The 12,622-nt window shown below is 39.5% G+C and overlaps 1 protein-coding gene across 1 annotated transcript in view; it reads left to right on the top strand.

The window, feature by feature from the left end:
• Nucleotides 1-12,622, top strand: part of SRP72 (signal recognition particle 72) — a 43,188-nt gene that overhangs the window by 2,140 nt on the left and 28,426 nt on the right. The window contains exons 3-5 of the mRNA XM_032950933.2: nt 2,970-3,093; nt 4,964-5,110; nt 11,240-11,354. Coding sequence (XP_032806824.1) covers nt 2,970-3,093; nt 4,964-5,110; nt 11,240-11,354 — 386 coding nt within the window. The remainder of the gene's footprint in view (nt 1-2,969; nt 3,094-4,963; nt 5,111-11,239; nt 11,355-12,622) is intronic.

Genomic DNA, 12,622 nt, shown 5'->3' with positions numbered 1-12,622 from the left:
GCCCACTGCACATATTCTATTCTATGCTTCTGTTACCTTAAATTACCAGGGAATTCATATTCTTGGTTCTTTCGGTAAAGTCATGTAGAAGGGAAATAATAAAATAATACAAATAAAACAATTAAATTTGAAAACCGCCACTTTTTTCAAATTTTCTTGCTGTGGTTTTCACACCTGATGATGATTGCTTGTGTTGCAATCAAAAAGTCGTGATAATTTAATTGTTTTATTTGTATTTTATTATTTCCCTTCTACGTGACTTTGCCAAAAGAACCAAGAATATGAATCCCTGCAGTCACGAAAGCTTTAAATTAAAAATTAACAGGGAAGTTTAACTTCTGTAGGCCCCGCCCATTGCTCTTTCGGATCTGGCCCTCCCATTGTTTTTTCCCCTCTTCCCCTCTTGGCTCTGCGCCTTTCCTTTTTGCTTTGGCCCCTCTCCATGACACACAGGGTTGGGATAGTTTGGGCGGTGGTGGAGGCTGTGGAAGTGGTAGGGGGCATTGTGTGGGTAGCAGTCGCAGGTAGTGGTGGGTGGGGCAGCTTCATGATGATGACCAAAATCCCGCTGAGAGCAATACATGTCAAACATTGCAAATTAATATATCATATTTTAATAATAATGTATCGGATCCAATTATTAACATACACATTTTTTATTCATACTGTAATGGAGCAAGTGTGAGTTTGTTCTAGATTTGAAGCTTTTGTGACTGCAAGGATTCATACTCTTTGGTTCTATTCGGTAAAGTCACGTACGTAAAACAAATACAAAATAAATTGAAATAAAATGAAAGAAACAATTAAAACACGACGTTTCGGAGGCAAAGCAAGCTTCCGTCTTCAGGTGGAACCAGTCACAGCGAAATCGCTGCACCTTGGTGCAGCGAATTTGTTTTACCTACGTGACTTTACCGAATAGAACCAAAGAGTGTGAGTTTGTTACTCAGAATCTATATACTGGAGGAATCCGATGAGCTATAAAGCTCTTTTTCACACGTCCAGTCGGGGTGGGTCCAAACGTGACAACAACAAAAAATTCAAAAACACTATAGGAGTGCTAAGTATAGGAAATGTAAATAAATGACTTAAAATATGCAAATAAAACTAAATAATTTGTATCTTACCAGGTAAAGCCCACTGAACTATTAACTTATTTTTCAGAAGCGACCTGGCCACAAATTACATGATAAGCCAAACAAATGGCTTATCATGTGGAAATTGATAGCAGCAAAATAATTTAAATAATCTCTGTCTGGATTTTGTTTATTTTAAAGCCCATTTTTTAGTGCATTTCATTTTTGAAACATTAATATTGAATTAAATATTGCTTTTATATACTTGGCTTAAAGCTTTTGTGACTGCAGGAATACATATTCTATGGGTCTTTCGGTAAAGCCACGTAGATAGAAAATTAATAAAAATATCACATTTCGATCGCAACACAAGCAATCTCTCTCACCTGAAGACGATTGCTTGTGTTGCGATCGAAACGTCGTGATATTTTTATTATTATTTTTCTATCTACATGGCTTTGCCGAAAGACCCATAGAATATGCTTTTATATATTTTTAAATGTCAATAAAAAAGAATACAAAAATTAGGAAACATCTGATTTACGGCGGCCCGATTTGCAACACATTTGCGCCGTGTATATACGGCCACCATGGAACAATTTAAGACACACAAACTTAATTTACAACCCATCTTCCAACATGACTACAGCATTGGTGTCAGAGGTGAATGGAATCGATCTACGCTGGACGGTGCGTTGCTGATTTACCCTGCCGATTACTTTATTGATTTAGGGGGAGCAGAATCGTTGCATTGACAATTCCCCTGTCGTTTCCTTTGTCCGTTTGGGTGCGGCTGGAATCAGAATCGATTAGCGGACAACGGTGCGCTGCTGCTGATTCCACCAATAGATTCAATTGTTCTTTCGGGCGGAAGGTGGCGTGGTCTAACATTGAGGGGCGTGGTCTAACTGAGAGTGGGCGTGGCTCAAGCCATGAGTGAGGAAGAAGGTTTGATGGCGGAGGGCAGGGCTTGCCTGGAGGTGACCGGGGCTGGGGGGCTAACGGAGAGTGGTTGTGGCCTAACCTAGGGGTGCAGAGAAATGCACGTGGTGGGGGGAGGGGGCTGGAGCTGTGGTGCACGCAGCAGGACGAACAGTGGTGGGTGTGGCACTGCAAGAGCTAATAACAAAACTGCGGAAAATTGGAATTTTCCTACCTCGCACGTTTAGTCATGGCCAATATTACGCGGCAAGCTCACGCGCTGGATCCAGTAAAGCCATCAAGATTCTGGCCCAAAAGGCTTCCTATCTGGACAAAGATGCAAAATACATGGATAATGTGCTCTATCAAAATATTTTGTTAAATTATGACATCGTTTCTTAAAAGAATGTTCCCGAATGTTATTCAGTTTTTCTTCCAGTAGTTTAGATTTTACGATTGCATATAGTACCTTGGCTTAGCCTTCATACGTTACAAGTGAAGCCTGAAGGCCTCTATGCCCCTCTGCAGGATTTCGGAGATGAGGGCCATTGGGCCCTGAAAACTTTTAGTTATTATAAAATTTTGGATATTTTACTGTGAAGTGCAGAAAATGGAATATCTGATCAAGAAAAGATTGGATTTAATGGAGTACTGTTAAGAAACTATCAAGAAATAAGTGATCCCAGTCAGGGCCAGATGTTATGCTATAACGTGGTCAAGAATAATAACAGTGGCAGCAATGGAATGGAACTCGTCCGAGTAGATGTCTGCCGAAGAGATATGGAGCTATGAAATCAATTAATGTGCACGTTCTGGATGCATCGTTGCATCACAGGAATACGAGAGGTGGTGTTGGCTTGGGGAAGTTTCCATCCAGCAGTGGGTTATAACCATGACTGATGATGGCACTCCACGACTGCACTCTCACTTGTCCCACTAATGACCAGATATGTGTACATGTTTTTTTTGCAGAGATGTAATTGCCTTTGAGAAAGCGTATTGCGAGTACAGACTGAACAGGATTGATGGTGCTCTAAAGACGATCGAAAGTGCTTCACAACAAACCAACAAGTTAAAAGAACTCCTGGGACAAGTGGTTGGTGTTTATCCACACACGTGAAACTTTTGTATTGTACAATAACATTAAGTGCTTTCAATTGACACTACCTCATCGGAAACGTTTCGGTTTTACCTTAACTTGTTTTTACCTTCTTTTGACATATATTTTGGAGTTTCTGCTTTTTTAATAGTTAAATGTTTACAAAGTTGTGAAATGGTGAAACCAAAAAAACATCACGCCAGGATTCAGGCGGTGCATTGGTAACACTTGTGCCTCTGCAAGAAGCTCTTGGGTTCTGATTCCTGACTTGGGCATCTTTCTGTATGGAGTTTGTATGTTCTTTCCCTCTTTTTGCTTTGGGTTTGTCATCGGGATCTCTGGTTTTCGCCCATAGCTAAAAAACGTACAATACAACTGGTGATGGCCGCAAATTACTTCGTTGGGGTTGCAAAAACTCAGCAGGTCCCTCCTGATTAAGATTCTTAAGACTCAGTAGGGCTTCCCTGGTTAAACACGCACAATAACAACTATATTTGTTGATTTTTCGATTCATTAACCATGTGGAATTATGACTGGTAAGGTTGCAGTCACTGGGTATTTGCAGTAATAGTCAGGTCTGTCATTGTGTTGTGCGTTCTGCAGTGACTTTGTTAATTCTCAGCATGAACCATGCGGGAAGTATGTTATTCATTAGTGAGCAGGGTGAATTCTGCATGTAGCATATTAGTTTGATAACTTCGAACCCAATTATATTAACAGCCAGCATTATCAATTAGAAGGTTGTTGCCAGGGTTAAAACTGAACATTTGCAGTACAGGACAAATAAAAATTGTGCAGTGAAGTCTTAATTGATTTTACATTACGATGTTATTATGATGACACTTGTTTACCCAGAAAAGCCTCAGTGAGCTTCAAGATGTTTGCAGGAGTGCCCTGTAAAGTTCGTGTTGTCAGGGACACAATTGTTACATGTTCCCAACTAAATTATTTGAGTATTTGGCAAATTTGAACTCTGGCTTTAGCACATAATGGCGGGATCTTTAATGTCCCCCATGAAGCAACCCCCAATAGACCAAAATGCAGAGATTACTTTCACCTATGCCTAACTTTATTCTGGCATTCTTTGCTCTCATTTTATGTATGCACTGTTTGCACTGCCTTTTTTTCGATTTGCGTGTTTGTCGCTATTAGACCAAAATATAGATCTTAAATGCACCCGTACCTACATGTTTTCTGCCACTTCATGCTCTCACACTGTGTGTGCACTGTTTTTAGATTCACGTGTGTTTTGTTCATGACCATTAAATACCCTGTTTTTTTAGCTGTGCAATATTCCTTATGACCCTGTACTCATTCTCGGCAATATTTATTTTTTGTCTTTTTGTTTGTGTTGCTGCTGCACTCGTACTCCACGGGTCTCGCTTGTAAAATAGCCTTGGAAACTGGCTAAACGGGATTATCCGTGAAACAAATTAAATGAACTCAAACCATTTTTTGGTACGGCTAATACACTTGCAAAATGAACGAGGATGGCCTGCCAGATTCAAACCGCGAACCTCTGCAAAAAGCAGTGAGCGCACTATCACTCAACCAAGGGTTCTCTCGTAGCTTGGGATGTGATCGCAGTCATTGGATTTTGCTGTTGCATCTTCACGGATTCTTCTGTAGTGCGCATGGGGAGCTGTTTGAAGAAATGGCTCGATGTGATACTTGAATTGATATATGTACTACGAACAAGCTAATGAGCTCGATGGACTGAATGTGACCCCCCTCTCATTCGGAAGATTTCTCATGTTCTTATGTATGTACGGTTAATGTTTTTAAGTTGTTTGAAGCGAATCTCATTTGTGCAGTATCTGTATGCTTCATGCTCGTGAGGTGATTGACACGCCAATCTCTCTTGCAGCTGTATCGACTGGAGAGGTATGAGGATTGTCTAGCGGTGTACCGGGACCTCATCCGCAATTCCCAAGATGACTATGATGAAGAGCGAATGACTAATTTGTCTGCAGCGTACGCGGCCGTGGCAATGTGGACAGATTCTGCTGCGTGTGTAAGTAGCTCCGTTTTCTTAGATGAGAAAACTAAACCTGTGATAGGGTCCGATTAGTGGTGCACCAAATAGTGCGTCTGATATTTGCCAAATGCCAAATCCTTAAGTAATGATAATACAACTATTTGTAATGCTTCACATTAAAAAACATTTGACAGTTGAATGATGGATTGCGACTCGGAGGTGCATAAAGTGTCCTGCAGATTTGACATCAAAGCCAAAATTACGTTTCTTTTCATGCAATGAAGTCCAATAAAAGAGAGACGGTGACGTGAGCAAAATAATGTCGAAAACATGCAGGGGACAAAATATAGATGACAGAATGCAGCCAGATGAGACATTTAGGACAGAATATAGAGTTGTATTTACAAAATATATTTCTGAATTCCATCGAATGTGAAAAAGCATGCATAGCTTTAGATTTGCAAGTTGACATCGCACGCCACCGAGTGTGCTCATTAAATCGCACGTGAACAGTGTTCCAGTCGTCTTTTTTTCTACCTTAATTTCAGGTAGCCTGGGATACCGTGAATTCTGGGTTACTGGAATCTCGCTTGGAGAGGTTTTTATAAAATGTAAAGCTCGTCTTTTTATCCACAACCATGCTCGTGATTATTTTGTTATGTATCTGTGTAAGTTTGCATTGAACCTGGATTAATATCTTCTATGCTGGCAGTTTACCAGCATTGACTCAAGCAAGCCTGGCTCTGCTGATGAGACACTGAATGTCGAATCCGGTCCAGAGTTTGCTTGTACTCAATGTTGCTGAAATAATGCACTCCCAGAAGGCTGTCAGGCCGATGGTTTGTGTAATAAATACTGTTATTTTTTTACATGAAGCAACGAATATGTGAAGGAGACATTGCTTGCCCATTGAGTGTTTTGTCAATGTCAACCATTATGTAACACAAGATGTATATTTTTTAACGTAATTTTTTTTCTACTGATGACTTAATTCAACACTTTAGGACTAAATACTGTGTCCAGTCTGTTCTCCTATACGCCGCGTGTTTGCATAATGTAAATTGGATATAACGCAATTAATGAATCGGGGAACACATTTTTTATAATGTGGATGTGAATTGTTTATAATGCGATAGAGGGAACGGAACGATGTCGCTCAAGTAGGAATAAGCGGTTGTACGGCTGCCTCGACGTAGCATCACGTGAGGCACTGGGATGCTGCTGGATGCTTCTAGATGCTACCCACGGGCCTCAGTCTTTGTTCGTCCCGCGTACGCATATCACGCATTATCGCGGACTATGCTTTACCCTATATTATATATTATTAATGATAACACGTTAAAGGAGAACATCCTGTGTTGAATGTCTGTCTTTGATTTGTACTTTGTTTAACACGTAGGCTTTCGCGACCAATATTCATAATAAAGGTTTTTGGGTTAGATCGCGTTATTTACAAATGTGTCGTAACTAGAAGCCGACCGAAATTTGGTTTCGGTTTTGGCCGAAAATCAATTTTTAACTTTCGGTTTACTTTCGGTTTCAGCCGAATGTCAATTTTTTACTTTCGGTCTGGTTTTGGTTTCGGCCGAAACTGATATTGACTTTCGGTCGTCAACCGAAGATCTATTTTTAGAATATAACGCGAGTGCTACGTCTATCTCTCTGCCTATCGGCCGGTCAGTCGGCGCTAGGCAATCCTATGCGATAGGCTGTAAACGCACACACACGTCAGCAGCAGCAGCTTGGGAGCGAGGTTACAGCCGCAACGATGGTCTGCTAATGTCAGCAGACGGCAGCCTGTATCTGCATCCGTGGGTGGAGTCTCTTTGGCGGGAAGACAACAAAGTGTCTCTGTTTGTTCCTAGCCGCCTGCCCGCCTTGGCTTATGTGTTGCGTTCGCTTAAGTCTACACGAGTGTTGATACCGAGATTCAAAGTCTGGCAATATGGATATTCAGTTAGTTAATAGTTCCATAGTGAATTAGTGATCGCGAAAGTATGAATCTGAGTGAAGTAGAAAATTAAAGTTAATAAATGGAGCAGTTAATCACCATGAAGAATGTCGAAACATGCGGTGTGGGATTACTTCACAAAAGTCGATTTTGATCAAAGCAAGGCGCAGCAACCTGCTGGGCGAGAATGCCGAAAAACTCGTATTTCTTAGCTGCAACATTCGTTTGTTTGGATATAATTACTAAGTAACACCTAAAGATTTTATATTTAGCGACTTCCTGCAGGTTCTGAATGATTAGTTCTAGATTTATTTTTAATTAAAGTAGCATTGCATCATGACATAAATCTTGTGTTCGGTAACTTCGGTTATGTACCTTTCTGTTTCGGTCTCGGCCGAAAGTGGAGTTAAACTTTAAGTTTTGGCTTCGGTTTTGGCCGAAACCAGGAATTCAGTTTCGGTCGGCCTTTAGTCGTAACCCTCCACCACCCGACACGGCCAAACAGTAAAAAATGTGTCACATTTACAAAAGGCAAATAGTTCACTATTTTAGCCCATCGGTGTGTTGAAGATTGAATCAACATCATTTACAATTTTTTAGTACGACGTTTCGCTGGTAATTACATCCAGCATCGGGAAATTTTGCCAGAATACTGAAGCTCTCCGCTTGCTCCCGGTCTTAAATAACCCAATCTGGTGCAGTGATTTGAGGCAAAGAGGGGGGAAGGTATTGCAATTATATAATAGATTGGTAATCATTCAATTGTTATTAATTAGTATTTGTTTTCCCTATAAGGAATTGTAATTGTAATATATATTTTATTTAATAATACGCTTCCTGGCAGCACTAAGCCTGTAGCTGTCAGAGCGATTAAAGTTATTTGTATTTCTCTCAATTTCAATGGATTCTCTAATTAGTCTTGGCCAGTAATAATTAGTTTTACACAACACTTCAACCTTATCAAAATCAATTGAGTGTCCTTGTTGACAAACATGTTCTGCCACTGCCGACAGTTTGAGATAATTTAATATTTCTTTGGTTTTATTTTAGTCTTATGCTGATGTGACATCCTGTCTGACCAATATAGCATCTGCCACATAAACAATTAATTCGATATACACTTTTTGTTTGTAATTTGGGCAATTTGTCTTTAGTGCAAGATGCTAGTTTTTGAATTCTGTGTCCTGTACCAAATCTTACTCTAATGTTTTGCTTTTGCAAAACACGGGCTAATTTGTCAGTTACTCCTGATAAAAGATGGTATTTTAATTGTTTTAACAATCTGAACGCTTTCAGCAGTGTTGCTTTGCGTTCGTGATTTGGCATTCAGTGCTCTGTTAATTTGAGAATTATTGTAGCCATTCTGTCGTAGTGCTTCTTTAACATGTTTAATCTCTCTCACTAGACTTTCACCATCTGACACTGTTTTAGCCCGATGTATGAGTGTCGTGATAAGAGAAGATTTCTGAGCTGGGTGATGATGGGAATCTTTATTCAGATTCTCATCAGTGTGCGTTCGCTTTCAGTAAACGCTGTGTGTCATTTTGCCATTTAGACCATGTCCAAGCAAAATATCTAGGAACGGGAGTGTGGATTCACCTCCATTTGCATGGTGAACTGGATGGACGGGTTTTGTGCATTGAGATGATTTAGAAAATCATTAAGTGCATCTTTACCATGTGGCCAGACAACCAAAGTGTCGTTAACATATCTAAACAAAAAAGATGGTCTTAATGTACTCGAGGCAAGTGCTCTTGTTTCAAAGTTTTCCACATACAGATTTGCTATAACAGTATATAAAGGAGAGCCCATTACGGCTCCTTCCTTTTGTTTAAAGAAATCACCTCTCCATAAGAAGTAAGTGTTATTTAAACAATGGTCAGCTAGTTTTGGGATATCTTTTGGTAAACCTGTATTCTTTATTAGTGTATCGAGTAATTTAAGTGACTCGTTCACTGGAATCTTTGTGAATAGAGAAATCACATCAAAACTCACCAGAATATCATTAGGGTTAAGTTTGATATCTTTAATCACATTCACAAGATGTTTTGAATTTCTTATGCATTGAGATGTCCTACCGATGTAGGGTTGTATTTAGTAATAGGTTTTACCCTTTTAACTGGCACAAAAAACTGACACCTTTATTCAAGCATCATGTCTGCAATAACCGCAACACAAGCAGTCAAAATGCAAACAAAAAGACAACTCTGATAATAATATGCACTGTCCTTGAATTTGATTGGTCCACACCCGAGACTGCTTTCTTTAGAGCCTAGTCTCCATTGGTGTTGGACCAGAAGACGCCAAAAGGCGTACAACTCAAAAACAGCACACTATCAGAGTATTGAGGACTCGGGGTGAGCATTTACATTATGAGACCTCCTTTGCCAGTAACAAGATATAGTAATAGGTTTTACCCTTTTAACTGGCACAAAAAAGGTGTCAGTTTTTTGTGCCAGTTAAAAGGGTAAAACCTATTACTATATCTTGTTACTGGCAAAGGAGGTCTCATAATGTAAAGGGTTGTATTTGTTTAGTTATATTTTGTTCATATGTGGCAAAGCCAATTGTACTGACTATGGGTCATAATGGATGCCTATTTTATGAATCTTTGGTAGCCCATACAGTCTAGGTGGTTTTGAGGCCCTTGGCTTAATTTGGTTTTACTCAGTCTTAGGGATTAATTGATTTGCAATGATTGCAGTAGTCTTACGTTCTAAAGCAGGGGTCCCTAACCCCCTGGCCACGGACCGATACCGGTCCGTGGCCTGTTGGGAACCGGGCCGCACAGCAGGAGGTGAGTCCACGCGTGGCGCGCCCATTTTTTTTACCACTTCCATCCGCGCCTCTTCTGCACTGCGCACTTGTCACAGTGTTAGTAAGCCCACAAGCTCTAACCCCTAGTAGCCAAAATGAGTAAAAAACAAACGTCGCTGGAGAGCTTCTTTCAGAAAGAGGGAAAGACCCAATGATGACCCCCCCCCCCCCGGTCAGTGAAAACATTTTTTTTTCACGAAACCGGTCCCTGGTGCCAAAAAGGTTGGGGACCGCTGTTTTAAATTATTAGTTGGGTCTCTAATTTTAATGCAGGTACTTTCCTCTAGTAAATCTTTAATTTTATTATCATAATCGGCTCGTGACATCACTACAGCTGCCAGGATTTGAATATCTTTATTTAATCAGAGCTCTTTTAAGGCTTTTGCTTCATTCGAGCTAATATTTACTTTTGGTACTTTGCTATTCTCAATTATTTTGGCAACCTCGTGTCTAGTCATCTCTGCCTCATTATGTGGAAGGAGTCTTACTGCTGATTTTACCTCAGCAATGATCTCATCCACTGGAATTGTGCGTGGGGTAACGGCAAAGTTAAGGCCTTTAGAAAGGACGGAAATCATGTCACTGGTTAAAACAGTGTTAAGTTCATTACGGTTTTGTTTTTAAATTGTTCGTTTTTAGTAGTTATAGTTACGATTATTATTGCATGCCATTTATTTCATAACAAAATTATTAATAATTTGTGGATACATGCATAATGTGCATGCATAATGTACATTGCTTACCATATACATAACCCAACCATTAACAGATACCCATTGTAATGTTTATGCATGAATTAGTCCCCCCCCCTCGCACGTGAAGGGATCACAAGTGACGCCATCACATAATCCCTCTAAGGAACGAAACAGGATTTCTCCACAAATCTGGCTGTCTGCATAATGAACCTATTTGTAATTACTGGCAAAACATACTCAAGATTTTAAATGTTGTGGATTTGCTCTCCAACACATCGGTTAGTGCCGTACTTGTACCGAATTGACACGTTCTGTTTACGTGACAAACCTTACCAATTGGCTGTCGGGTGGTGGCGAGTTTAACGACACATTTCTATTTACACGATCTAACCAAAAAAAACCTCTATTATGGATGATTCATAATTTATTTTTAGGATAGGCCATGTATTGATATAGGATATCTACTTTGTCTAATTTGCTAAATACTGTACATTTTTGGGGATTGTTCTTCAACCCACCGATGAGCTGAAACAATTATTGGCACGTAAACGATTGTACATGTGATAATTTGATTGCACAAGTGGCAATTAAGTATTGGATGACGGGCGGTCTCAATCACGCATTTTGTGAGACCATTACATGGACTAACCCAAATGAACTATGAATCAAAATAAAATTGGGATATGTTTCTGTCTCCTAAAGGATAATGACTTTGGATTTGCTGAGGAGAGCTATGAGCAGTGCTACAATATGGCATGTGCACTGCTTGGTCAAGGGAAGCTGCTGGAAGCGATGCAAAAACTAGAGAAAGCTCAAGGTAATTCAAGATACAAATGCACTTTTGTGTCATTACAGTTGCCTCTCGTTTTTACACAGGGGGTTGTTGAAAAGTGGTACATAACTCAAACTCGCGTAAGGGGCCGTCCATAAATGGCGTCACGCACCGAGGGGGGGGGAGGGGGGTCAGACATTTGTGACGATGCGTGATGAGGGGGGGAGGGGGGGTTTGTGAAATGTGACGTCACATCAAAATGCGCAACTTGAAATGTTAATGAAATGGAATTGCTATAACAACACTAATTTTGATTACTTTTCATTATTAACTATTTGATTATTAAAATGTACTAAGTTTAACACGTAGGCTTTCGCGACCAATATTATTCATTATAAAGGTTTTTGGGTTAGATCGCGTTATTTATAAATGTGTCGTAACCCTCCACCACCTGACACGGCCAATCAGCAAAAAAGTCTCACGTTGACAAGAGACAAATAGTTCACTATTTTAGCCCACCGGTGTGTTTAAGAGTGAATCCACAACATGTAAATGTAAATTTACTGTAAATGTTGTGGATTCACTCACTGTAAATGTAAATTTACTGTAAATGTTGTGGATTCACTTTTCAACACAGTAAATTTACATTTACAGTAAATGTGGATTAATTCTTCAACACACCGGTGGGCTAAAGTAGTGAACTATTTGTCTTTTGTCAACGTGACACTTTTTTGCTGATTGGCCGTGTTGGGTGGTGGAGGGTTACAACACATTTATAAATAACGCGATCGAACCCAAAAACCTTTATTATGAAAATTTACTAAGGTCACCTTTTATTTATTCCATGAAGGAGCATTTTGCTTCTCCATGGGAGAATGGAGAAGCATAAATTTAGTAAAATTTTTTAATGATTGTTATTAAACATTTTGATTCTAATGATTCTACCAGGGCTTTTCATTCTGTGAAATAAGTATGTGATTCATATTCTTAGTTTTTTCGGTAAAGTCACGTTGAAGAGAAACAACAAAATAACAAAATATATATAAAACAATAAAAAATTCTCACGACGTTTCGACCATAACTCAAACGGTCATCATCGACACACCTGATGATGACCGTTTGAGTTATGGTCGAAACGTCGTGAGAATTTTTTATTGTTTTATATATATTTTGTTATTTTGTTGTTTCTCTTCAACGTGACTTTACCGAAAAAACTAAGAATATGAATTACTGCAGTCACGAAAGCTTTAAATCAAAATTTAAGTATGTGATTGTTATAATTGTACTCTCCATTTTGCGTCATTCTACTAAGT

Source organism: Petromyzon marinus, chromosome 9 (assembly GCF_048934315.1).
Source record: "Petromyzon marinus isolate PM22_M1 ecotype Great Lakes invasive population chromosome 9, UKy_Petmar_22M1.pri1.0, whole genome shotgun sequence".
NCBI lineage: Eukaryota > Metazoa > Chordata > Hyperoartia > Petromyzontiformes > Petromyzontidae > Petromyzon > Petromyzon marinus.
This window is presented reverse-complemented; position numbering and strand designations above follow the sequence as displayed.